We start from the raw sequence: 27,348 nt of genomic DNA, 5'->3' as shown, positions 1-27,348 counted from the left end.
ATAAAAGGCGCATCATACACCAGATTTGACACAGTCAGTCACATCTGTTAGTTCCTGTTACCCGAGACATGGTGATTATGTTCAAGCAGATCTCGAGGCGATGTTTCTTTTCAACTCACATTAGGACTTGGATATCGCTGGCACGGCCGGCATTTATTGCCCATCCCTAGTTGCCCTGAGAAGGTGGTCGGCCTTTGTCTTGAACCGCTGCTCGTGGTTTTGATACAACTGAGTGGCTTGTTAGGCACTTCAGAGGGCCATTGGTTGGGGTCTGGTGTCACAAATAGCCAGACCGGGTAAGGATGGCAAGTTTCCTTCCCTAAAGGACATTAATGAACTAGTTAGGTTTTTACGACAATCCAACAGATTCCTGGTCACTTTTACTGATGCCAGCTTTATAATTGAAGATTTAAAAAGAAATGAATTAAAATTCTAAAAACTGCTGTGGTGGGATTTGAACTTACGTTCTCTGGATTATTCGTCCAGTCGTCTGGATTACTAGTACTGTAACACAACCACTGGATTATCTAAGTGTATCTTGAAGCTAAAAGGAGCTTTCTTTTATGAAGTACATCTGGGCACAGTCTGGTTGCTATAACTATTTGTTTGATCAGTTTTTATCATTGTTAAATCCGGCATCTTATTGTGCTGCATTTTTGATAGATCATAGCAATTTACAGCAAGGAAGGAGGCCATTTTGGCCCATTGTGTCCATGCTGGCCGACAAAGAGCTATCCAGCCTCATCCCACTTTCCAGCTCTTGGTCCGTAGCCCTGTAGGTCACGGCACTTCAAGTGCACATCCAAATACTTTTTAAATGTGGTGAGGGTTTCTGCCTCGACCACACTTTCAGGTAGTGAGTTCCAGACCCCCACCAAACTCTGAGTGAAAAAATGTCCCCTCATATGCCCTCTACCTCTCCTGTCATTATTTTAAATCTATGCCCACTGGTTGTTGACCCATCTGCTAGGGAAATAGGCCCTTCCTATCCACTCTATCCAGGCCCCTCATAATTCTATACACCTCAATAAGGTCTCTCCTCAGCCTCCTCTGTTCCAAAGAAAACGACCCCAGCCTATCCAATCTTTCCTCATAGCTAAAATTCTCCGGTCCAAGCAACATCCTCGTAAATCTCCTCTGTACCCTCACTAGTGCATGATAATAGTATGATTTTCCATGATAATACAATGATTTTAATGTTATGGGCTGATTTGTGCACTCTCTTAATATGTGACTTTATTTCTACAGGTGATTTGTTTTTTTAAATAAATTTTTGCCCCTGTTGAAAAGTGAAAATATTTGCTTTGCAAGGTCCCTTTACCTTCTGCAATGTTTGAAACGAGTGATTAAAAAGTTCCGTTTCATCGAAATGCTCCCTTCCTTCGTCCCCCACCATCCCAGTGATCAGAAAATCACTGCCAGACTAAACAAACGGGAGAATTTACTGTTCCGACCAAGAATTTCGACCGCATAGAATTCAAATAGGCATGGGTAATTGAACAGAAGTTACGAGAATAAGCTGTACTTCTTCATATTCTTCCAGAGACACTTGATTCAGAAAGCACTTTGTATTTGCCGTTGTTTTCTACCTCCTAGTTAATATGCAATTTTAATTTTTGTTCAGCCTAAGGCCATTTTGTAGACATGCATCTACCTCAGTTGCTGTTAATGCAGCTTGAAGCATTTAGGCCCGAGAATGTTCTGCCTTCAAAAAAAAAAATTGCTTGGCATCTTGACATCTACGCAGCACTGTTGGGGGTGAAAAGGGACTTCCCAATACTAATTAGGAAACACAGTTATGCAAATTGTAGAGGTTGCTTCCTATATAAGTGTGGCATATCTTCATAAACACATAACTGAATATAAAATGCACCTGTACAGTGCATGGGCTACGTTTTGTCAGCTGCACATACGCGCTTCACGTTGTGCACAAGCCATGGGTGACAATCAGCATTGTTTTTTTTAATTTAGTTGAATTTCATTTTAGAATTGAAGTATATTGAAAAGCATGCAATGCCTGCTTTAAAAACCATTTTCTTTTTTTTTGCAATAACAAAAGGAAGAAGAATTGAAAAAAGTATGGGAAGAAAGGCAACGGCGAGAGCACGAAGAATACCTGAAGTTGAAAGAATCATTTGTCATTGAAGAGGAAGGAATCGAGATAGAACCAGCAGAAGAGGAGGTAATTGTTTGCGTAAAACTATTGAATGGTTTTCTGGGCATTGCACAGCAACCATCAAGTCCTGCCAATAATTCAAGCTTGCTGGAAGTGCGATAGAATTTTAAAACAGAGGCTTATTTAATTATTTTTTAAACGGTGAATGTTTTTATTTGCCTGGTTCGGAGTGCAGCTTCACTGAAATTCTAGCAAGGTTAGGTAGAAAAATGTTCAAACTTTAAAATAAATTTGTATCTGCTTTACAGCAATTATGAGAATTTCTTCTAAATTTAGTGGAAAGGTTGGCGAAAATGCAAAACGGGGATTTCAATTCTTTAGTTCAATGGCTATCGGCCGTGTTTTATTTATGTAGAGACTTTGAATAACCAATTTGAATAACATTTATGAAAATTATTAATAGCAACAGCATTTGTGGTTGAATATGTCTTGTGTAAATATTTCTTTCTATATCGTTCCCTCCATGTGTTATAGGTATGGAATTCCTAGTTTATTTATTATTCCAGCAACAAGAGTTACTACTTACTAGCTTTTAGCGGTGCTAGATGTTGCTCTTAATGCAACAGTTGTGCACTGCACAATTTTTGTAGGTTGCTTATGTGTTATTTATATATTGATTTACGGCTTTAGCCATGTCCTGTTAGTCAACCTAACTTCAAACTGAGAAACACAATATTGCTGTTTCTACTGTTGGGGCTGACTAAAGGAAACCAAGTAGCAATCTAAGATAAAATATTCAAAGTGCAGTCATGCAGATTATTCTTTCCGGCACAGATATGATGGCCGAATGGACCCTTCTGTAAATTTCTATGATTCTTACATACTGGGTTTGCTGGGAATTAACAGCACCTCTTACCTTAATTGTTCATGCTTGTTCACAATTTACTTCTAACATCAAATATGAATGTTACCAGAACAAATTTAAAAGGAAGGTGCAAGAGATCAATAATGCACTTGCATTTTATTAAACGCTTGATCAGTGGAATACAATTTTATATGAAAGGTGATGTGATTAAGTGGAATATGTAGATCTAGTGGATAATTAATGTATCTTGCATTCATTGTGCAGGCATTATTTTCCAAGTAATATTGGTCATCATTGACAAACTGAATTATTAAAATGTCGTTTCAATCAGGCTAGAGTGCCTTCCTTTTGCTCTGTGAATCTTGTGTGCTTTCATATCTAAGTTGAAAGTACAACACATTATCTAATAAGCATGCGGCTGATACATTCCCCATTACAAAGCTACTTTTAGTTCTTGTGTTATGCTAAGTTCTTTTTCACTTCAGCATAAAAGACCTTGTATAATACTGCACTGAAGTTATCATCCTCTTTTAATTTCCTGACAAAAGGCACTGTTCCCCAATCCCAGAGAAAGAAACTTGGTGAAAGAGAAAGTGAAACTTCTAACATTGTTAAAACAGAACTTGCGATTTTCAGAATTGTTATAATATTGTAATGAAGAAGTTAAGAAACTGTGACTAGCCTTGTTATACAAAATTGTAATGTATTGTGAAGCTGTTCTTTTTTAAAAATTGTTCATTCTTTGCCTATTTCGTTGTTTTTGTTCTTTTCATAGTCCCAGAACCTTCTGCAGGAGTTCACCAACTACATCAAGGTAATGGTTATATTTTATGTTACATTGGTTTGTCTGTTTAATCTTCTGAAAAATTGCAAGAGGGACTTTGTGAAAGCAGACAAAAGTTCAACTTTTGTAAAGTTCTTATTTACCGTTGTCATGTTTTGTATTTTTTGGGAGGAACAATTTTTGTACAGAAAGGGCTGAATTTTCCAGTCCTTTGCTCCGGGTCTTGTCCCGGAGCGGTGTGACATGGGGCAGAGATGTCTCCTGCGTCCTGTCGCAAGCTTCGGGTTGGGTTTTGCGGTGCGCTGAGCCGGGAAGAGCTGCGCCAGGTGTGCAATGCCTCTCATTGCTACACTGTCCGCGTTTTGACTCGAACCCGACCAGTACGCCTAGTATCGCGCCTCGTACTGACCGATTGAGAAACCATGCCGGCAGCGGTGATGAAGGTAAAGTGCTGTAAAGGTAAATGCGAGTGTTTATCCTTTTAATTATTTTAGCGATTTGTGTTGTGGTGGCGTGGGCAATATTTTGGAAATTATTTTGTGTTTTTTTTTAAAAGGTGTTTCTCTTCCCCCCCCCCCCCCCCCCCAGCACCTGGAGCGCACACGGCCCGGCATTTTAGGTCGCGAGTTTCCTATTTTTGCGCCTCGAAAGTTGTACAACGCCTCCCTTCACGCTGCGCATCCTGGCTTAGGGCCCAGATATGGAAAATTCCTTACAAAAGAGCAACCTATTCCCGGCTGGTAACTTTCCCGTCCCGCCTCCGTTTTCGCCCCGACAAAAGAAAAGCCTAAAATGCAGCCCATAGGCTTTGGGGGGAAAAGAGTGTTTTCATGCAAGTTTTAAATAAATTGGAGGGATCTGAGACAATAGGCTGTTAAGATGCTCATGAGCCAGCTTTGATGTTGTTTCCCTTTTGACTGTAAATGTGCAACGTTCTCCTGTCTAAGCAATTCAATAAACTCACGCCAATTGCACTAGAAAGCCTTGTTGTGGCTGTAAACAGCGAGAGATATAAAGCGAGAGACGGGGACACAGGCAGGCAGTTTTTGGAACAAAAAGCAGTGAGGCCCCCAAAAAAAAGAGCTGGGAGAAGGACACGATCCAAATGGAGTCAGGAATTAGTTTGTTTTAAGTCAAGCAAGACAACCCACGAATGTAGAGAAATGCAACATATGCATTATTTTTGTATTATTACTCAAAAGTAAGTTATTCCAATTGAACTAACCGTTGCTCTGTATGATCACTTGCTGTGAAATTGGGAAGCATAACAATGCCTATTAAACCTCGCCACGCCATGGTTTTTTTTGGTCTGCCTCAAAAGAGATGGAAGTACATTTGTAAAAAAACACGAATATCGAGCCCAGGTCACAAGGGGATGCTGTTGTTACATCCCTGGGTTATGCTGTCATTCAGGGCGATATGAATCAACTCCATTTAAAAAGCAAGATGCTCAGGTTACTTACAGTTGTGAATAAAGCTGTACCTGCAAAAATATCTACAGCAGACCAGAATTGGTAACAACTTTTATTTCATGTATCAGTCAGATATCACTGAAACAGTAGGTAAATCCACTTGAAAATCTCCCTAATCATTGATGAGATAAATGTGTTCGAGTCAATTTGGTAGCATATTTTTAACGCATCACTTCATAGAAAGGGACAACACATCGATCAGCATCTGAAAGAGAAAGATCAGTTAATGTTTCAGATCTCACGCAAAATATTTGCCTTTCATTCTCTTTCAGATGTCAAATGCTTTGTATTTCTGTCGTTTTTTTTGTTTTGATTACAGATTTCCATAATTTGTGGGGGTAAATTTAACCTAACTCACCCGACAGGAAACTGACCGGATCGGATCCACCGCCTGTTTTATCCTTCGAACGATTTTACTTTCCATTGACTTCACTGGAATGTTAAACCGCAGCCGTTCCGATTCCGTCAATGTTCCACTGAGTGGGTTAGGTTAAAATGACTCGTTGGGGGGGTGGGGGGGGGAAGTTGCCTCTCGCCCTGATTGGTGACGGTAACCTTCTGGGGCCGGGACTTTTATAGCCTGGCCTGGAAGTCCCGCCCCGACAAGGAATTGGGCCCTATTCCCCTCACAGGATTCTGAGCACTGTCTCCGATCCTCCGCTTCCTTTGGGGGCGGTGCCCGGGCGGTAGTGCGGCGCTGAGTCCAGCGCTACGTGGATGCTCCGCATAGTGCCGACGCACTATAACCCCCTCCCCTTCCATTAGGGGAGGGCCGCTGCGCACTCTGCAGGCCCTTTGATGGCCGCCACCAGGGACGCAAGGTGGAGTGCCGGGCTGCACAATGGCGGCCTGGTCCACGCTCGGGCCTCCATGGTCAGGCCGACCCAAGCGTCGTTCGGCCAACAAAGGTGGCGGCCTGGGGCGCTGCAGGCCTTCCCTTTAAACAGCGCCCCAGGAGCGGGTGTCCACCAGCTTCATGACCCGCGAAGCTGGGGTTAACATCTACCCACGCCAGCCTCGTGGATCACGGGGCAATTTCCCCCCGCGGTGCGTTAAGGGGTCGGTACAGGGTAGTGAGGGGTCGCCGCACACGGCGATGATGCTAATTGCGATGCACGCCGATGCTAGAATAGCACCTCTCAAACCTCCGGTGCAATTTCCCGGGAGCTGATAACACCTTTCTCCCCCATACGAAAACTGCCTTGCACCCCATTAGCATCCCCCCCAGAGGCGTTAATGGGGCTAGAAAAAGGGACAATTTTGCAATTTTGCCCCCCTTGTGGTTTTTCTCCCTTTTATCTCTAACTAATGTGAAAGCATTTGGTTTGTTTCATACCAAAAGATAATTGTTCTGTAAAGGACACAACAACAATAACCACTCGCACTTATATAGCTTCATTAATGGACAAAGCATCGCTAGTGGTGGAAAGGAAAGAGCAGGAGTTAGAGAGAAAATGGGGAGGTGACCTAAAGACTTGGTTAAAGAAATGGATCTTGAGATTTTTGACGGTGGGGAAAGATGCAGTGAGATGGATTAAATCTTAAATCCCCTTTTGAATGAGCTGTATTTACTTCTATTTAGTTTTTTTAAATTAACTGTTTTCAGTTCATAGTCGGGAAAGGGAATAGAAACCCATACTTTCAACATATTTCAGATTTACTATTTGCTTTCCATTGTGTTACTGTTGATCTACATTTAAAAATATGTCTTTACATTATTTCTTCTTCAAGAAAAAAAACTATTTTCCAAAATGCAATTTTGTAGAATCATTGCCTGATCGAAGTTTAATGTGTGTGGGTGTGTGTGTTTTTTTTTGAATCCTTGCAGAAATTAATGTATTTTTAAAATTAAGACTTGGGAAGACTTGCTGTATGGTTAAACAGCCTACTCATGAATTACTGCCATGACTACAAATTGTTTGAAATGAGTAGTGAAATGGGTGGGTGTGGCTTAAAGTCATTGCGCCCTGTGACTTGATGATGTCTCTGTAACCCCCCCTAGCTTTTGGAGCAAGAGACATGCAGCATTTAATGGGAAACTTCAGTCAACTTACAATCTACAGTCTCCTTCAGTCCACGTTACTCCACACTACAGATAAGTTTCTGTTGAGAGGATTCTTCCCACTCATTCCTTTTTAAATCAAATAACCGTATTGAAAAATATTCCAAATAAGTTTAAACAGAAATCTGTATCAGTCCTTTCTCTTTCCCCGAAGCCATGAACCAACAAAGGAGTTTGGTGACTTGCTCCCAAGTCTTCAGCAGTTGAGATTGCAAGGCTTTGTATAGATTAACTGTCTCTCTCAGTCTTCCCCAAGGTAAATTCCTCACCTTTGTTAGCAGCATCCCTGCCCAATGATGCTATTGGACTGGTATGGTAAAAATGGTTTTAAAAAAAAAAAATTCCAAAACACAAGTTACATGCCAGCCTTCGTATGGGAAATTTTGTCTGAAGACCATTTTCTTACAGATCATACAAGGAAAATCTGAACTGGTCCAAATGATTACATTTAAAGAGCTTACTTTTGAAAAATTAGACTTGTTTCTAAAAAGGAACTTGCTTGCAATTTTAATGTATTTTATGTCAGTTGTTTAAATCAAATGTACTGATGCTGAAGCCTGAAAATAATCACCGCCCCCTCCCCCCCTGGGCCCTCCAGCAATATAATATGATTTAAATGTTCTGACTATTCAACTACACCCTATCGTTCAGGGAAATAGTCGAACACCTCCACTTTCTTAGTGATTTTTGCAGCGGGTGAGTAGGCAAGAGATAAACCGCAAGACCAGAGTGAAAGATGATGATGTGACTAATTAGGCATAAATGTTATTTTATCTATCTTACTTGGATGTATGGAAGTGGTTTCTGAATCAATCTGCAGGCAGTGGTGGATGCTAATGCATTTGGCATTATGCTACTTTGACATTCTAACGTACTCAAATACCCTGTGACCACCTCCAGATATTTATTTTGGTGCCTGTTACAACTTCCATTTGGAATATAAACAGCCCAGCAGGGACTTGGGAAAACTTGTCTCCAGTGACTGGTGAGCTGCAGTTAATAGGTAACTCTAGGACTTGAGCCTCTAGTTGGGAAGCAGAAACTTTGCTTAAGGTAGGCACCCGTCTGATTTTGAACTTGACATTCTGGTGATGACCACCCAGTAATTTTGATTATTAAAACTTGGATAGTAAAAGACTGCATTAAAATAAAATGAGCGTGCAGATCCGTTTCAGATTCGTAGATGTGTGAGAGTATCAGTTTCATGCGTGCATACCATGTTCTGTTGACGTCGTTCCTCCCCATCTTGATTTTGGGCTTGGTTAATGAGTCCTATAAATGGCGCTATTATCTTTATGATCAAACAAACTATTCTTCTTTACCTGATCACAAATAAGATGGATTCATTAATGTTGTAACAATGGGTAGCAATACATAGATTTGTGTATGCAAACTGCTTGCACATTTAAAATGTTTAAAATGGTTAAAAAAAAGCCAGATGTATGAATAATGTTAGTACATAGATCACTGTGAAGTAGGTAGGAGTGTATCTTCAAAGAGACGATTGCATGTAGGTAGGAAGGCGTTCTGTATCTACAGTACAGTACTTGGTAAGAAATGATGGAATTGCAGTTTCTTATGAAAGTGAGGAAAGACCATTGTGGTCGATGACTTAATGTAGGATCCATTAGTCATTTTCTCCAGAGCATTACAGTATGGTTCACTAGTGAAAACCTCATTACTTGCGTTGTTGCTTGTCACAGTGTGTGAAGTTCTTGTCTGCTCAACACAGTACTCATTACTGTCAATTATTTGTTAGAGAGTATTTAAAATCACATTGTATGTTGGCCATTCTGAAAACCCAAGGGCTACAGATAGTGTGCAAAACTGATGCAGTGAACCAAAGATAGCTTTACTCAGAATGAAGTGCAGTGTCATAGAATCATAGAAATTTACAGCACAGAAGGAGGCCATTTCGGCTCATTGTGTCCGCGCCGGCCGACCAAGAGCTATCCAGCTTAATCTCACTTTTCAGCTCTTGGTCCGTAGCCCTGTAGGTTACGGCACTTCAAGTGCACATCCAAGTAACTTTTTAAATGTGGTGATGGTCTTCTGCCTCTTCCACCCTTTCAGGCAGTGAGTTCCAGACCCCACCACCCTCTGGGTGAAGGAAGTTTCCCTCAAATCCTCTCTAAACCATCTACCAATTACTTTAAATCTATGCCCCCTGGTTGTTGACCCCTCTGCTAAGGGAAATAGGTCTGTCCTATCCACTCTATCTAGGCCCCTCATAATTTTATACTCCTCAATAAGGTCTCCCCTCAGCCTCCTCTGTTCCAAAGAAAACAACCCCAGCCTGTCCAATCTTTCTTCATAGATAAAATTCTTCAGTCCAGGCAACATCCTCGTAAATCTCCTCTGTACCCTCTCCAGTGCAATCACATCTTTCCTGTAATGTGGTGACCAGAACTGCACGCAGCACTCTAGCTGTGGCCTAACTAGTGTTTTATACCGTTCCCTGTTCTTATATTCTATGCCTCGGTTAATAAAGCCAAGTGTTCCATATGTCTTTTTAACAGTCACTTGTTCTGTACAAGAATATATAGGCCGGAATTTTCCAAGATGGTACCGGGTGTGATCAGTGGCAAGTCGGGTGGGAAGGTTTGTTATTTTTGACATCGGGTCAGGAACCACATGCCTTTTCCCCCAGGCGCGTCTGTCATCGCGGAGCAGACCCAACCCAACCGGCAGCGGCGGGCGACCCAATTGAGATGATTAACAGCTAGTTGTCAGTCCCTTAACGGGCTTTTTTGACTTACTTTTTAAATTTAACAACATGGACAGGGCACCACGTTGCTCGGGAACCTCGTCCATCAACCTGAGACGGGAGTTCCATGGTCATTGCTCCAGCTGATTCGTTGACAGCATCAAATGTACAGTAAAAGCTCCCGCCTGACAGGTGATCACTTTCCTCAGGCAGACGCTGTTGCTCAGTCCATTTCCAGCACAGATTTTGCAGGCTGAAAGGCTTTTCTGCAACGATTCCATCCGGTGTCACCTCATTGGAAGAACTCTCTCACCATTCCATCAACATGGGTGCCGTTTGTACTGTCTCACATTGGTCCTCCAAATCGGACCACGATGAGTCCCAACACCAGCTGCACCAGGCACACCGATCTTCTCCGCAACCACCTAATGCTACACAGGACAGAGGATAGCAGCACCCGAATGCATTGCTGCCTGTGAGGCCAGGAATGGCCCCATCATGGCCAGATTTAGTTAACGGTACACCATATTGTTGCCATGTGATGTGCCAGGTTGGCACCACCCCACACCAACACCATAAAGCATCCCTATAATGACCAAGCTATTCTTTTCATACTCAGCACCATTGCAGGGGTTACTGTTATGTCTCACCATTCACAGCAACTCACTAAGCCACTTCCAAAGGTGCACACAAATCTGTCCAAGACCGGAAAGCGTTGAAAATAAAGATTTTTATGTTTGACACCACATTAACGGAAATATTATATAAAAAATAACAACTTGTATTTATATAGCACCTTTAACGCGGTAAAATGTCCCAAGGTGCTTCACAGGAGTGTTATAAGACAACAACAGAAAATTTGACACCGAACCACATAAGCAGAAATTAAGGCAGATGACCAAAAGCTTGGTCAAAGAGGTAGATTTTAAGGAGCGTCATAAAGCAGGAAAGAAAGGTGGAGAGGTTTAGGGAGGGAGGTTCAGAGCTTAGGGCCCAGGCAGCTGAAGGCACAGCCACCGATGTTTAAGCTGTTTTAATCAGGGATACTCAAGAGGGCAGAATTTGAAGAGCGCAGATATCTCTGGGGTTGTGAGGCTGAAGGAGATTGCAGAGATAGGGAGAGGCAAGGCCATGGAGGGATTTGTAAACCAGGATGACAATTTTGAAATCGAGGCGTTGCTTAACCGGGAGCCAATGTAGGTCAGCGAGCACAGACAGGGGTGATGGGTGAGAGGATTTGGTGCGAGTTAGGACACGGGCTGCCGAGTTTTGGATGACCTCAAGTTTACGTAGGTACATTTGGATAAAACACCCAAGTGTCTCCCCTTGAGTGTTGTTAGTTGGTATGATTGCACTAGAATGAGGGTGAGGGTGAGTGTGAGAGGTGGCTAATGGGATGGGTGGAGGTGCAAGGTTTATTGGTGTGAGTAAAGATATGCAGGAGTAGGGTAGGGAAGGCAGAGTGATGTGGATGTGATGAGTGGCATAGCAGGATGAGATTGAGTGTGGCTTTGTAGTAACGTTTCATGATCCAATGAGATTATTGAAACGCTTGCGCCACTGCACCCAGTTCCTCCTGACCTCTGCAAACTGCAACCAGGCTGTTTTGGTATCCTGGGGAGGTCTCTCCCACCCATTGGAGGGGAAGAGGACCTCCTGGCATGCTCTTGACTCCCTCCATAGGCATATGGAAGGAGTTATCGGAGATCCTGGTTGCAGTCCTCTGCCTCCGTGCAGACATTCAGTGTTCGCAACGCTCCAACACTGACAGCATGATGTTAGATTAAACGTCAAATCTGATGTGGCCATGGTCCCTTTAAAGATCCCGGCTGAAAACACGTCATGAATGACATCACCAGACCCGCTCCATTTAATTGGGCTGGGTAACATGCTGGGCGAGCTTAATAGGCTCCATTGACGTAAGTTTGTTTTCAGCAGCGGGATGGAGCCAGCAGCGAGGTCGTGACCTCCCATGGCCTCCGCCCACACCAGACCCGCCGAGGTAGGCAAAATTCCGGCCGTAGGTTGCACACATCAGATTAAAAAGCAAATGTTACCTTTGAGCGAACCACTGGGCTGTTGCACAGCGGTATGTTAATTAAAGTCCCTGACCTCGAACTGGAATGGCGTAGTGAGTTGGACACTGGTCTTCCCCTCTGGGACCTGGGTTTAAATCCAACCTGGACTGCTGGAATTACATTCTTCTGTGATTTTCTGTTTGTACACTCTCAAATGATTGCTCCTGTAGCACAAAACTGGCCCTAATTTGGCACCACTTGGCAGTGCCACTCAGTCAAGGATGGTTGGTGTGGGCCATAGGTGCAGTAAATGGGGTGCCAGTCTGAGGTTGGTGCTGAGGCAGGATTTTAGAGCAGCGCAGAGAGCACTTTGTCCTGTATAGAGCTGTGCTCTCTTTGACCTTGCACTGCTTGATGCTGACCCTGGATGCCAGAAACAGGAAGTTCTCTCTTCCTCGGGACTAACATCCCTCACTTTAATGAGCACATATTTAAAAAAAAATCTTTGTCATGCTTGCTGATACTCCTGCAATCATTTTTCCAGGTCTGTTTCAATTGGCTGTTTGTAAATTTCACACCATTTAGATGCGATCTGGAGTTTGAAGCATTAATAAACTTCACCAAACAAAGAGTGATCATCAAATAACAAACAAGATTGTAGTGACATTATTGGATTCCAAGGGGCCGAAATTCAGGGTGTGGAAAAGGCCCGTTACCGCCGTTTTGCGGTGGCCGTGCGGCAGAATCCAAATGGCCGCCGATTTCTGGTCGAATGGCCGGCGCAAGCTAAAATTAAGCGGAGGGGGAGGGGATTTCTGGCGGTCCCCACTTCCGCCCCGCCACTGCCAAGCGGCTGTGAGTGCGTCATCTGTGCGCGCACCGCCGGGACCCCCTATCTCCATCCATACTCAGCCCGAAAAATCGAATCTCCGCCGAGCGGTGCCCCGGCCAGCTTTTTCTGTCATTGCGAACCCTGGCTGTGTGACGGCCATTAAAGCCAAGGGCCCAATGCCGTCGCTGCCATTTGTTTTTGCCGGCCGACTTCTATGTTGGCTGGACTATTGTGCCCCTGGGTTCGGTCGGGCTTGGGTGCAAGGCCGCTGGCCCGGCCAAAACCCTCCCTGGTGGCCCAGTGGCCGATCTTAAATATTTGCCGATTATCTCCCCTTTAAAGCAGGGGAGAGACGTGGTGATGCAGACGCGCAATGATGTCACCACCGCTCCGCCGCTGAGTGACAACGGCGGAGAATCCGTCCCGCCCCCACTTCCGCCCCTCACCAGCACTTACCGCCGCATTTCGCCCCCTTTATGACCGGCTTCCAGTCTGCTCCGAAAAAAACGGCAAGCAGATGAAAATCGATCGAGATCCTCATCGGACCTGATGGTAAAATCTTTTTAAAAACGGAATGTGCGCCAGCTTTCTGGCGGGCATGAATTTCGGCCCCCAAATGTCGATGAGTGATGGGCTGTGACAAATATTGTAATACAGCAAACGTACTGCGCTGACTTCTTAAAAAAACTACACACTTTTTTAGAATTTGTAGTGGAGACTTTTCATTTACTTCCTGGCTATGGAGAAAGGTTTGTTATAAAATTAAGTTAACGGTATATCCGAAATGAACATTGCTTTATGTGTAGTTACTGCCTGATGTAAATCCACTTAAACCTTCTTAGACATACTTAGTAATTTCTGAGTGAATGGAAATAGGACTGTGAGATAGCTGTGAATATTGTTTTAATTGTATGCAGAATTAATGGTTTACAATATTGAAAAGGCAGCCTCCCTCTCTCTCTCTCACTCACATTAATCAGGCCATCTGAAAGTGGCAGTGTCATGCTTTTGTCTTGTCCCCACATCTCCAGAGAAGAACAGAAGATAGATTTTGGCAGCTCCTGGCTATGAGAACTGAATTCCATGGGCTGCTTACACACTTTATTTCTCAGTCCATAGTAATCAGTTCTCCAGCTTGGCTGCTCCATCCTTCAGCATTTCTTCGGCCATATTCGGGTTGAGCGAGTCTCCATATCTGAGCATGTCTTCTACCTATTTTTAAAGATTTCAATTTCCCTTGGTAACCTTTCCTGGTAAAGATGACTAGTGTTTACCTCTGTGGAATGTGGGTATAGTCAGCATTGCAGATCAGTTTTATAAATCTGACAGCAGAACCAAAATAACGCAATGATGCCAGGTGCTACTTGTTCAAACAGTTGGATAACACTTTGACATATAACCTCCATTGAATTTATTTTGTCTTCACCAATTAGTCCACGAGCAAAAAGAGGTGGGATGGATAATAACACCATTTCTACCTAGAAAATTATCAATAATTCTAACTTGCGTTCCAAATTTTACTTTGACAGCCAGTGGTTATTCAATTTTAGCCAGCATGGAACTTTATCACCAAGTATTGGTTGGTAAATTGGCAGCAGCTGAGAGCTTTGTTCAGTATTAGCAACTTGGGACTAACATTTGTAAAGTTACAGTTTTGAGTAAACGCTGTAGCATTGTTTTCACAGTGATTTTCAGTGCAAGTGTTTTTATTGTTCTTATTGAATGGCGGAGCAGGCTCGAGGGGCTGAATGGCCTACTCCTGCTATTTCTTATGTTCTTATGTTAATCTTTGGGATTCTGGTTATTGTAATGCTGCTTAAGAGCCCTGCATGACCACTATTTTATCTTTTTTTTTTCTAGAGTACAAAGGTTGTTCTTTTGGAAGATCTTGCCTCTCATTTTGGCTTGAGGACACAGGTAAGCTGGATCAAAAAAGTGCCATTTTCTTCATGTGGTGAAGAAAAAGGACATTACTTGCATTTATTTGGAGCTTCCTTGTGCCCTCAGAATATCCCCAAACTTCAACTGCAAACACTGTTATTAATGTGGGTAAACAGGGCAAGTAATATTGCCCCAAGATAACTCCCACGAACAGGAAATGAATGTATGGTAACTGTAAGAAAGATGCATCTGTATTTAATCTGATCCTTGTGTTAGAATTTGGTGTGTGTGCACAGAGCAATGTTCGAAAGGTTTACTTCAATAAATGGTCCTATTCTTGTTCTTGAATTTACACATCCAGTAATACAGATGTAATTTTATTCTATAATCCCAAGGGTATTACTGTAAGGGGCAGATAATGTTCTTAAATATTTCAGTTCCGATTTCCCATAATTATCTAGTAGACGTGCCGTTTCAGTTTCACTGTTACAAAAAGTTACCGACTTCCCCTGACGGTGTAGTGGACATTTGCACTGCTTGGTGAAGTACTTATTAATAGAGATCAAGAAAATTTGGTGCTGAGTCAACTGATTGCAACTGACAGCAATAAGTGGGGGAGAATGGGGTTGTCCCTGGGCGTGGGATGGGATGGGGAGGCGGGGGGGACTTTCGGCTAGGTTTCCTCTTCCCAATCACTACCTAGTAATCCCTGCTGGAATTTGACTTCTCTGTAGATGATGGACAAGGGCAAGATTGGGCTTGGCTGTGATGCCTTGAATAGTTGCTGGCTCCCGCACAAACCAGTCTTAATTCCAGCACGTGCTGAATTGTCAGGTTATTTTAGAACGTGGTTCAATACTTTGATTCCTTATCCTCAGATTAATAATAATTTTTAAAATTTCTTTTAAGGATGCTATTAACAGACTCCAAGATTTGATTGCTGAAGGAACTCTGACAGGTATGCAACGTCCGCAATTAAATAAATGAGTTCTGTAAATAGCGCTCTGAATTATACAAATGGCTAAAGCAGGGCCGTGTTAGTGGTGACAGTGCAATTAGCAACATAGATTAAAACATGCTCTCTGGTATTGACTTTTCTTTCTCTATGTAGGTAAATGACTCCATATAGAGCATTGAAAAACCTGTTTCGTCTGTAATGAAGTAACCTATGAATAATGTTCATCATTATTTACGGAAGTTCATTTTCTCCCAGGTGTTCTCGATGATCGTGGAAAATTCATCTACATCACTGAAGAAGAACTTGCAGCAGTGGCTCAGTTCATCAGGCAGCAAGGACGAGTTTCGATAGTGGAACTGGCACAAGCCAGCAACTCTCTCATCAACCTTAAGCCGGACTCGAGGGCTGTTCCTGAAACCGTGGCCTAATACTCACTTATTTAAATAAAAATAAAGTTGCAAACTGCGTATTTTTATTTCTGATTGTGTCAGTTACACACACATTTTGTGTTAAAAATGTTTTTGCTGTTCTAATCTATCTATAATTAAGTGCTGTTTTTGCCTTGTTTATAAGGCAGTGATTATTTCTTCATCTCCAGGTTCTGTCTGAGAATAGGCCTTTTTTTTATGTATTCTTTCTTCTGTTCTAGTGAGCTGAAAGGTTCTCCATACCTTCGATTGCCGTTGCTGACTGGTGGCCTGGCTCAGTATCTTGTCTATCCATCTGATCAGGTGTCATTGGGCAAAACACTGCACCACATAACCCTGCTGAAACTGCCAATTAATTCCATGCATTGGTAAATGAGCTTGAATGACAGCTTCTGCCGGGAGTTGAACCTAGATACATGGTTATAAATAGTACACCTGATCTGTACAGTCACTGCTAACGGGGCAATGCAGACAGTTTAAAATTAGTGGTGCAGGATTAATAGAAAATAATTCAGAAAATTGTAATTGTGGGAAGAAACCAGTTTGTCACAAACACCCTGATGAAATCTTGAATTCTATATTAGGTTTGACTGAAACATCTCGGAATGGAAGACTGCTTGTAAAATTCTTGATTGACCACAGTGCTGCCACAATTCTGTGAATTTATATCCATTCCTATGTGTGACATTGTCATGTACTTTTATACGGGAGTTACTGGCTTATATAATTCAACACGTGGGTATAACAGAGAGGCTTTGTGCAGGAACTGTGTGACGCGCAGGTTAAAGATCTGAAATCGCTATACCTAATAAAATTATGACTGTTTAGCTGTGGGGAATGTATTTTTGAGTAGATATCTTAACCAGTTGTTATAAGAGTACTGTTAGTACATCGTAATCTATTCAGCATTGACACATTACTAAAGGAGCCCCGTTATTTTGCACCAAATATCAGCTGGTAAGAAAACAGGTACATTATTCAGAGTTCTAAGGGAAGTCGACCCTGTTTGTGACTTCTCATTTTGAATGATTTTCAAGACAGATTTTGAAATGTTGTCTATAGATATTTAAAAAATAAAACTCATTGTTGAATTACCATTTTTGTTCCTGGCTTTTTTAAATTTGATACTTTAAATGGCTACAGAACATTTTGTTGAAATTTCAGCCTTTTTAGGGATAAGTCTTAAAATGGTGATTAATTGTATTTTTTCCCAGAAATGATTATCTAGTTAAATTTACTGATCTTGCAGTTACTTATATAGAGGAAACGGTACAGTATTTGCCTCTAATGGATGATGTTACTATATTATATTCAGTATATTTGAGAGGAAGTATATTTGTAATCTGGAAAACTTCCTCTTTGATAAATAAATAGAAATTGTAAATATGCAGCAGGTGAGTCAGCATCTGAAAGAGAAAAATAAGTCAGCCATTTGGCCAGGACGATTCATCAGTCCAAGATGTAACCTATTCCAATGAGTAGACTTAAATTTACAGGACCGTGAAATTATTTCCAAACATGTTATGAATTGTAATAGGTACGGTTCACATTTCTCAAGATAATTTTTATGCCTTCCTAAAAACCCAATGATATAGAAACACAGGCCAAGAAATTTGTTGATGTCACGCCTGTTTTACAGTCGGAGCCACATTGCTAAAAGCTGAAGTATAGGCATCCAGCGACTGCGCCTAAAGTAGGCCTTGCGCCCCATATTTGCATATGCACAGGGTGTATCTCCTGTTTCAGGAGCCCTTCTTAAAATACGGATGCTCAGAACACAACCTCATAATATTGGGGAGCACGTCTACTTCCGGGGTGGCAGTGTTCCTGTTAATTTTTTTTTTGGGTGCGAGGCCCCTTCAAATTACCGCACATACGCGTCTTTTCCATTATAAAGCTGTTACGTGGTCTGTGCGGTACCTCCCAGATCGCTGCACAGACTTCCAGGAACATTGGGGGCTGGACGAGTAACCTGCTCTCGAGACGCAGGTCAGTAATTCTAATATGTTAATGAGGCTGGGTGCCTCCGATTTTAGCAGCTATGTGGATTTAACAGCCACGGGCCAAGTTTCCCAGGGCTCGAGAAACCCGGCAGCTACAGGGAGGCGAGAACTACCAAATCCAGCAAGTAAGTGCTGTTCCAGCACTGCTTATGGGCCAGGACTGGCAGGAGTGCTTTGGCCCCGACCCCCATAAGCTTGCCTGGCACGATCTGCTTCCCTCAGCAGAACCATCCCCCCACCCCGCAATCCGATGTGTCTCGCACTCCTGCAATCCTCTGGCGCTCCCCCCCTGGGATCCTCTGCCTCGTCCCCTCTGCAATACTATGTCTTTTCCCCCCACTCCACCCACACCATGATCTGAAGCCTTGAACTACCCCCTCCACCCCCAACCTGATCAGCCGACCCACTCCAAACTTCAGCCTCCCCGCGATCTATTCCGTGCCCCCCCCCTACACACACACAATCTCTCCCTCTCTCCCTCTTCTCCGGTTCCCGGCTGCGGCCTTCTGCTGTAGGCCTTCCTGCCCATCAGCCAACCGGCCTCTCAATCTGACCAGCTGGCTGGGGAACTTGTACATCTAATTAACATATCTGGCTGGTTTAATCTTAGCTTCTGTAATCTTTCTGTCTGATTTTAAAAATACCCCTTTTTACATATACTGAACAAAGAACTCCTACACCTTTACTTCAAAGACTACTAAAAGAACTAGAACTGAACTACTTGTATTTATATAGCACCTTTAACGTAGTTAAACATCCCAAGGCTGCGCTTCACAGGAGTGTTATAAGACAAAACAAATACATTTGACACCGAGCCACATAAGAAATTACGGCAGCTTGGTCAAAGAGGTAGGTTTTAAGGAATGCTTTGAAGGAGGAAAGAGAGGCAGAGAGGTTTAGGGAGGGAGTTCCAGAGCTTGGGGCCTAGGCAGCTGAAGGCACGGCCACCAATGGTTGAGCAGTTATAATTGGGGGTGCTCGAGGGCAGAATTTGAGGAGCGCGAGTAGGGGGGGGGGGGGGAACATTGGCAGTTGTGAGTGTCATGTATGAAGACCATGTATACTAACTATATAGTCACATAAGGTGTGCCACCAGAGGGCACTGCAGTGGGAGACCTGAGGGTCACCTGCATAGGTGTGCAGGGCCCAGTATAAAAGGCTGTCCACCATGCTTGTGCCTCACTCTGGAGTTACAATAAATGGGACTAAGGTCACAACAGCTCAAGTACAATACTAGACTTCATGGAGTCATTCATAAGAGTATTAAAGACATAACAACTGGCGACGAGATTACGAACTTTCACACAAAAGTGACTAACGGTGCATTAGAAAAGTTCCGCAGTCACTCAGAGAGTTGTTAACCTGTGGAATTCTCTACCGCAGAGAGTTATTGATGCATTGGATATATTCCGGACCAGACCCGACACCTGCTCCCTGCCTCCGGACCAGACCTGACACCCACTCCCCGCCCCCCCCCCCCCCCCCGCCTCCGGACCAGACCTGACACCCACTCCCCGCCCCCCCCCCTGCCTCCGGACCAGACCTGACACCCACTCCCCCCCCCCCCCCCCCCCCGGACTGGACCCGATCATTGGATATATTCAAGAGGGAGTTAGATATGGCCCTTGCGGCTAAAGGGATCAAGGGGTATGGAGAGAAAGCAGGAAAGGGGTACTGAAGTGAATGATCAGCCATGATCTTATTGAATGGTGGTGCAGGCTCGATGGGCCGAATGGCCTAACTCCTGCACCTATTTTCTATGTTTCTCAGAGGGTGAAGATTGGGAAGCCTTTACGGAGCAGCTTGACCAATATTTCGTAGCAAACGACCTGATAGACGATGATCCGGCCACGCTTGCATATAAGTGCAGAGCTATCCTGTTGACCAGTTGTGGGCCCGCGGTCTACGGCCTTGGCAGGGACTTGCGTGTACCAGAGAAAACAATGACCAAGTGATACGAGGAGCTGAAAGTGCTAATTCGGGACCAACTCAAACCGAATGAGAGCATCCTCATGGCCAGGCATCGATTTTATACACATCTCCGCTCCGAGGGCCAGGAAATCGACCTCAGGAGGCTGGCAGGACCGTGTGAATTCGGCACATCCTCGCTGATGCGTTGCGGGGCATCTTCGTAATTGGCACCGGTCATGAGGCCCTTCTTCACAGGCTACTGTCTGCCGAAACCACCGTCACTCTGCAGAAGGCCATCTACATCAGCCAGGCGTTCATGACCTCAAGCTGCAGCTCCAAGCCGATGATGACTCGCTCTCAGAATTCAAAACCGGCAAGTACTGTAAATAGAATGGCGCCTTTCACAGGCAGAACTGTTGAACGTGAATCTGCCCAGGGTAGAGCGTACAGGCTCCAGAGTCCGCAGAAGGGTGCAAACATAAGTCGAGTAGCACCATACTGGCGTTGCGGAGGTAATCACACGGCTCATCGGTTTCGGTTCAGAGACTATGGGCCCAAGTTTCCACATGCGCCTAGAACGGCGCAGTCCTGACCTGGACACCCGTTTTTCGCGCCACAAAGTACGCCTAAAAAAATCCTCCGTATTCTCCACTTCCCTGCAGGTCCTCTGGCCCTCGGCGCAGCCAGCACGAGCTGTGGGGGGGGGGCGAAGCCAGGTCCCTGCGCTGAAAACAGTGCCGGGACCTCTGCACATGCGCGCTACAGTGGGCACGCAAGTGCAGTAGCTCCAGGCGCCGAACTGTGTGGGAGGGGCCCGAAGCACGCAGCCCCTAGCCCTGGCTGAATGGCCTCACTGGGGCTGCGTGAATAAGGCTCCTCCCACGGCCAGCTCCTGCTTCCCCCCCCCCCAACCAGACCCGACACCCGCTCCCCCCCCCCCCTGCCTCCGGACCAGACCCAACACCCGCTCCCCGCCCCCCCCTGCCTCCAGACCAGACCCGAAAAAACCCACTCCCCCCCCCCCTGACTAGACCCGACCCGACCCGCGCTCCTGTTCCTGCTCCGTCCCCCCCCGGACTGGACCCAACCCGACCCGCGCTCCTGTTCCCGCTCCCCGCCTCCCCGACTGGACCCGACCCGGCCCGCGCTCCCGCCCCCCACTGGACCCGACCCGACCCACCCCCACTGGACCCGACCCGACCCGACTCCCGCTCCCGGACTAGATCCGACCTGACCTCTCTCGCTCCCCCCCTCTCTCTCCCTCTCCCCCTCTCTCCCTCTCCCCCTCTCTCTCCCTCTCCCCCTCTCTCTCCCTCTCTCCCCCCCCCGACCCGAACCGAATCTCCCCGACCCGACCCAACCCAACGCCACCTACCTGTAAATCTGGTGCTGGGGACGGGCCCTGCCCGAACTCTCGGGCCGGCCCGTTCAGCCTTCGGTTCCGAAAGGCCTGCCTGAAGCACTTTCACACAGGTAGGAAGATGGTTTATTTAATCTTTTCTTTGCTTATAAATGTTTATTCAGATTGGATTTATTTGTATAATATTTGTATAAGTATAAATAAGGATTTATTAGAGAATTTAATGACTTCCCTTCCCCCTCCCCCTCCCCCCCCCACCTCGTTCTAGACGCCTAATTTGTAACTTGCGCCTGATTTTTTAATGTGTAGAACAGGTTTTTTCAGTTCTACAAAAATCTTCACTTGCTCCATTCTACTTTAGTTTGGAGTACGTTTTCACTGTGGAAACTTTCAAATCAGGCGTCAGTGGCCGGACACGCCCCCTTTTGAAGAAAAAATTCTGTTCCAAAGTAGAACTGTTCTACCTGACTAGAACTGCAGAAAAAAAAATGTGGAGAATTGCGATTTCTAAGATAGTCCGTTCTCCACCAGTTGCTCCTAAAAATCAGGCGCAAATCATGTGGAAACTTGGGCCCTATGTGTGCAAAGGCTGCAGCACAAAGGGCCACCTCCAGCGAATATGCAAAAGAGCTGTGACTCACCACGTGGACGAGGAGTCAGCAGATGGCTGTGAATCCAGTGCGGATTACAAGGAGATGGCTAGAGAGGCAGCTCAGTCCCAGGACGAAGTGTATGGGGTATATACCTGCAGCACAGATTGTCCTCCAGTGATAATGGAAGTAGAGATAAATGGCGTTCCAGTCTTCATGGAAGTGGACACGGCGGCGAGTGAGTCAGTAATGAGCCAGGAAGCCTTTGAGAGGCTATGGAATGACCCAAGCTGGTCCAGCTTCAGGCAAAGCTGTGCACCTACACCACGGAACTGATATCAGTTGTGGGTAGTGCGGATGTAAGTGTATCCCATGATGGCGCGGTGCATAATTTACCACTGTGGATTGTTTCAGGTGATGGACCAACGCTACTTGGAAGAAGGTGGATAGGGAAGATTCGTTGGAACGGGGAAGACGTCATCCCTCCAGCGATCGACATCCCCTGTGCTCAGTCCCCACCTTCGGTTGGACCAGGCACCGGAGAGCAGATCCACGCAGCCCCCGAGGCACAGACCACTCATCACGACTGCGTGGCGATGATCCGGCCGAGACGACCCGAACGCACCTTCCCGCTTTCAGTGGCAGGACCCCTGGGGAGGAAGGTTGGATCCAAAGGCGCCTTCCCAGCTTCAGTGGCAGAATCCCTGGGAAAGAAGATCGCGGCAGTCGACATCATGGACAGAGAAAAGATGGCGTCCAAACCACGAAGTGCAGCGCTAATGGAGCAACGACACATGGTCCACGCAAGGAAGACGATTGGGGTAAAAGTAGTAAGGCCATTTTAAAGGAGGCCAACAATCCGCCATTTTTGAATGAACTGCTTGAAATTGGTAACCAATGTAAAAGTCCAGCTGTAACGAGCAAAATGTTGTTGAGCGATGTCGGGTGCAAATTACAATCAGCCAATATAGCGGACGAGCACCTAACGGTCGTATACAGGTCCAGCGGGCTACCCAATGCTGTAGCCTGCGTTCCCGGGACCAGAATGATGTATCATAAAGTGTCCCAACAGCTGACAGAAGTAAACAAGCTGCAGAGTAAATGATCCCCGGAGAGCAGAGGCACCGGTAGCGATACCCTGCCTCAGATCGGTTTAACATTGCAGGCATCCAATGGCATGAACCGCCACGGGCCAGAAACAGTAAACTGCACCTATGTTCGCAGTCGGCTACCGTCGCTCACCACCCGGGTGGAAAAGGCGCAGCCCACAAACACACTTGCCACCACAGCAATGCCCAAGAGCGAAGGGTCACCCGCAACAGTCCTCTGAACGGGACCTGGACAGCCAGGATCCCAAACGAGAGAGTGCTCACAACGGTGCCCTCAAGGAAAGCGAGTCAGCAGTACCCTGCGAACTGCTAGACAAGATGAGGCAGCCCCACCGTTGCTTAGATGAAACGCTCACTCGCTCAGATATGTGAGTGCACTAGGTCCGTGCAGCAGAGCAGGTCTCCAGTCGCCTTGGATAACCCTTGCCACTGGATCAAGACCGAGCTCTGTCAAGCCCGTGTGGTGGCTAGTGCCACTACATGTTAAAAAAATCCATGCACAGGCATCTTCCGCCCTTCAGGCTGTAGTTCGGGACCTGGAATATTAGGTCCTTCATTGAAGCACCTGTGAACTCATCCTTTTTTGGCTTGGAAGCAAGTCATCCTCGTTTCGAGGGACTGCCTATGATGATGAATTAGGACGGTTTTTTTTGCTCATCGCTGTTATCGGGTCAGCACACTCAAGATATAAATGCTACCCTGCAGCTCCTCATTTATTCATTCTACATCTTGGGAGAATGTTATGCTGACAGTCTGCCAAAATTGGAAGTGCTGACATCCTTTGTTATATGCAAAATAAAAATAAAATATATGAAGCCATTGAATGTTTCTAAATGTACGGTACACTTGATTTTTTTTTGCAAGTTAACAAATTGATGTAGAAACAGATGGAATTTAAAAAATCCATAGTTGCCAACATTCTGTGAAATGCAACGGGAGAGAAGGGAAGTAGCATTAAAGGCGAGGTCAAACCTGTCCTCGCCCGATACCCATAAAGTGCACTTTCCAGCACTAATCTTTCCTTTCCTTAGGCTGATGCCAAGTACGATAGTGTACCTCACCTCATCTACAATCGAAGCCAGATACCACAAGTTCAGTATGTAAGGTTCATGTTGCCCCTTTACTTCAGTTATGAGTTGGAGACATTGGTTATCGAGGATTTTAATGGATTTTGGACAGAATCAGAGCCATGAAGCCATGCTTTGCCAGGCTTCTTGTTGAACTGGATGTTTAGTAGCCGTACTGCAACAACGTTCCTGTAATTTTGCCCATTGAAAAGAAAGACTTGTATTTATATTCACAATCACCTGACGTCCCAAGGCGCTTTAAAGAAAATGAAGTACTTTTTTGAAGTGTAGTCACTGTTCTTTTGGAGGAAACGTGGCAGCCAATTTGCACACAGCAAGTCCCACAAACAGTAATGTGCTAATGACCAGATAATCTGTTTTAGTGTTGTTGATTGAGGGATAAATATTGGCCCAGGACACTCTTCAGCTGTTCGAAATAGTGCCATGGGATCTTTTAGATCCACCTGAGAGGGCAGAGGTGGAGGGTCCCGGTTTATCTGAAGTACCTCCGACAGTGCTGCACTCCCTCAGCACTGGAGTGTTAGTCCTAGATTTTTGTCTCTGGAGTGGGACTTGAACTCTCACAACCTTCTGACCTAGAGGCGAGAGTACCACCACACGGCTCATACGATCCCATGGTTTCTGGTGATGAGAGAGTTGCACACAGTGAGATGCCTGGATGCCCTCTTGACGACGATGGCAGGTTCCAAGACCAGCAAATATGCTGCACAGACAACAAAGAGTTAATAGCCCTTTGTGTGTCATCGCGCCGACGCAGTTGGCACGTCAGGCGGGGAGTTGAAGAAGTGCTGTGTGTGTGTGTGCCTCTTCCAGTCAACACATCGGGCCGGGGAATGGAAGGGAGTTTGCTGGTTCCGCAGAATCGCAATCTGCCGGCCGCTGTCACTCAGTGCTTCTCGGTGGTGGCTCTGTGCACGGCAGTGGCGGATCCCAACTGGTTCCAGGTCGTGCCCAACGGCACCTCCCCGCAGATCTATGGAGTGGCTTATGTGGTGCGTCTCCAGGGAAACATCACGGCAGGTAACTGGGCAAGAATAAACAATAACTCCAAGGTGGGCTGAGGCTGGCGAGACAGGATAAGCGAAGGGGACCATCCCTGGGACTTCCAGATAACTTGGCACAGTGCCCTCTAAAAGGATCGTGTACCTCAAAAGGGCCAGCCCTCTTTTGAAGTTTGTAAACACAGTTCGTAATTGATTTTCTCTCTTTAAAGTTATTTTAGAAACTCCCCCCCTCCCCCCCGCCCCAGAAAGAGAAAACAAACTGTATTGCACCAGTTCCATTATAAAGACTGGGTATTAGGTCATCAATGTTGCAAGACTGAGTTGTACAAAACACCATTAATGCATTAATAAATAAACCATTTGCATTCATATAGCGCCTTTTACGACATCAGGTTGCCCTAAAGTGTTTAAAGTCAATGAAGTACTTTTGAAGTCACTGATAATGAAGGGAAATGTGGTAGCCACATTTTCACACAGCAAGGTCCTACAAGCATGCAGTGAGATTAATGAGCAGATAATAAGCTTTTTTTTACTGGTTTTGGTGAGGGGTCAATATTGGCCAAGTCACTGGGAGAACACTCCTGTTCTTTTTTGATTATATTATATAATAAGCAATATAAACTAAAGGGTACAATTTTAAAGGGGGTGCATGAACAGAGACCTTGGGGTATATATGCACAAATCATTGAAGGTGGCAAGGCAGGTTGAGAAAGCGGTTAAAAAAGTATACGGAATCCTAGGCTTCATAAATAGAGACATAGAGTACAAGGAAGTTATGATGAAACTTTATAAAACACTGGTTCAGCCTCAACTGGAGTATTGTGTCCAATTCTGGGCACTGTACTTTAGGAAGGATGTGAAGGCCATAGAGAGGGTGCAGAAAAGATTTATGAGAATGGTTCCAGGGATGAGGGACTTCAGCTACTTGGATAGACTGTAGAAGCTGGGGTTGTTCTCCTTAGAGCAGAGAAGGTTGAGAGGAGATTTGATAGAGGTGTTCAAAATCATGAAGGGTCTGGACAGAGTAGATAGAGAGAAACTGTTCCCATTGGCGGAACGGTCGCGAACCAGAGGACATAGATTAAAGGTGATTGGCAGAAGAACCAAAGGCGACATGAGGAAAAACTTTTTTACGGAGCAAGTGGTGAGGATCTGGAATGCACTGCCTGAAAGGTTGGTGGAGGCAGATTCAATTGTGGCTTTCAAAAGGGAATTGAATAAGTAAGTACCTGAAGGAAAAAATTGTAGGGTTACTGGGAAAAGGCAGGGAGTGAGACTAGCTGAAGAGCTCTTGCAGACAGCTAGCATGGGCTTGACGAGCCAAATGGCCTCCTCCTATGCTGTAACCATTACATAAGAACATAATAGGAGCAAGAGTAGGCCATTTAACCCCTCGAGCCTGCTCCGCCATTTAATAAGATCATGGCTGATCTGATCAGCTCCACTTCCCTGCCTGCTCCCCATAACCCTTTATTCCCTTACTGCTCAAAAATCTGTCTATCTCCGCCTTAAATATATGCAATGACCCAGCCTCCACAGCTCTCTGGGGCAGAGAATTCCACAGATTTATAACCCTCTGTGAGAAGAAATTGCAGCTCATCTCAGTTTTAGTTTCCCCTATGAGTGAAAATATCCTCTCTGCATCCACCTTGTCGATCCCCCTCATTATCTTATATGTTTCGATAAGATCATCTCTCATTTTCCTGAACTCCAATGAGTATAGGTCCAACCTACTCAAGCTATCTTCATAAATCAACCCCCTCATCTCCAGAATCAACCGAGTGAACCTGCTCTGAACAGCCTCCAATGCAAGTATATCTGTCCATAAATACGGAGACCAAAACTGCACGCAGTACTCCAGGTGTGGCCCCAGCAATACCCTGTACAGTTACAACAGGATTTCTCTGCTTTATACTCGATCCCCCTTGCAATAAAGGCCAACATTCCATTTGCCTTCCTGATTACATGCTGTACCTGCATACTAACTGTTTGTGTTTCATGCACAATGACCCCCAGGTCCCTCTCTATTGCAGCACTTTGCAATTTTTCTCCATTTAAATAATAATTTGCTTTTCTATTTTTTCTGCCAAAGTGGATAACCTCACATTTTCCCACATTATACTCTATCTGCCTAATTTTTGCCCACTCACTTAGCCTGTC

General features: G+C 45.0%; 2 protein-coding genes across 3 annotated transcripts in view; both read left to right on the top strand.

Moving 5' to 3' along the window:
- LOC139229947 (DDRGK domain-containing protein 1) overlaps window positions 1-17,218 on the top strand; it is a 132,394-nt gene extending 115,176 nt beyond the window's left edge. For both annotated transcript variants that reach the window (XM_070861609.1, XM_070861619.1), the window contains exons 5-9: window positions 2,060-2,182; window positions 3,757-3,795; window positions 14,717-14,773; window positions 15,647-15,695; window positions 15,951-17,218. In XM_070861609.1, coding sequence (XP_070717710.1) covers window positions 2,060-2,182; window positions 3,757-3,795; window positions 14,717-14,773; window positions 15,647-15,695; window positions 15,951-16,123 — 441 coding nt within the window. In that variant the 3' untranslated portion in view covers window positions 16,124-17,218. The remainder of the gene's footprint in view (window positions 1-2,059; window positions 2,183-3,756; window positions 3,796-14,716; window positions 14,774-15,646; window positions 15,696-15,950) is intronic.
- Window positions 17,219-24,898: 7,680 nt separating this feature from the next.
- LOC139229940 (transmembrane protein 127) overlaps window positions 24,899-27,348 on the top strand; it is a 58,231-nt gene continuing 55,781 nt past the window's right edge. Inside the window, exon 1 of the mRNA XM_070861594.1 lies at window positions 24,899-25,204. Coding sequence (XP_070717695.1) covers window positions 25,018-25,204 — 187 coding nt within the window. The 5' untranslated portion in view covers window positions 24,899-25,017. The remainder of the gene's footprint in view (window positions 25,205-27,348) is intronic.

This window comes from Pristiophorus japonicus, chromosome 2 (genome assembly GCF_044704955.1).
Source record: "Pristiophorus japonicus isolate sPriJap1 chromosome 2, sPriJap1.hap1, whole genome shotgun sequence".
NCBI lineage: Eukaryota > Metazoa > Chordata > Chondrichthyes > Pristiophoridae > Pristiophorus > Pristiophorus japonicus.
Note: the sequence above shows the minus strand (reverse complement) of the source record. Positions and strands in the feature narration are given on the sequence as shown.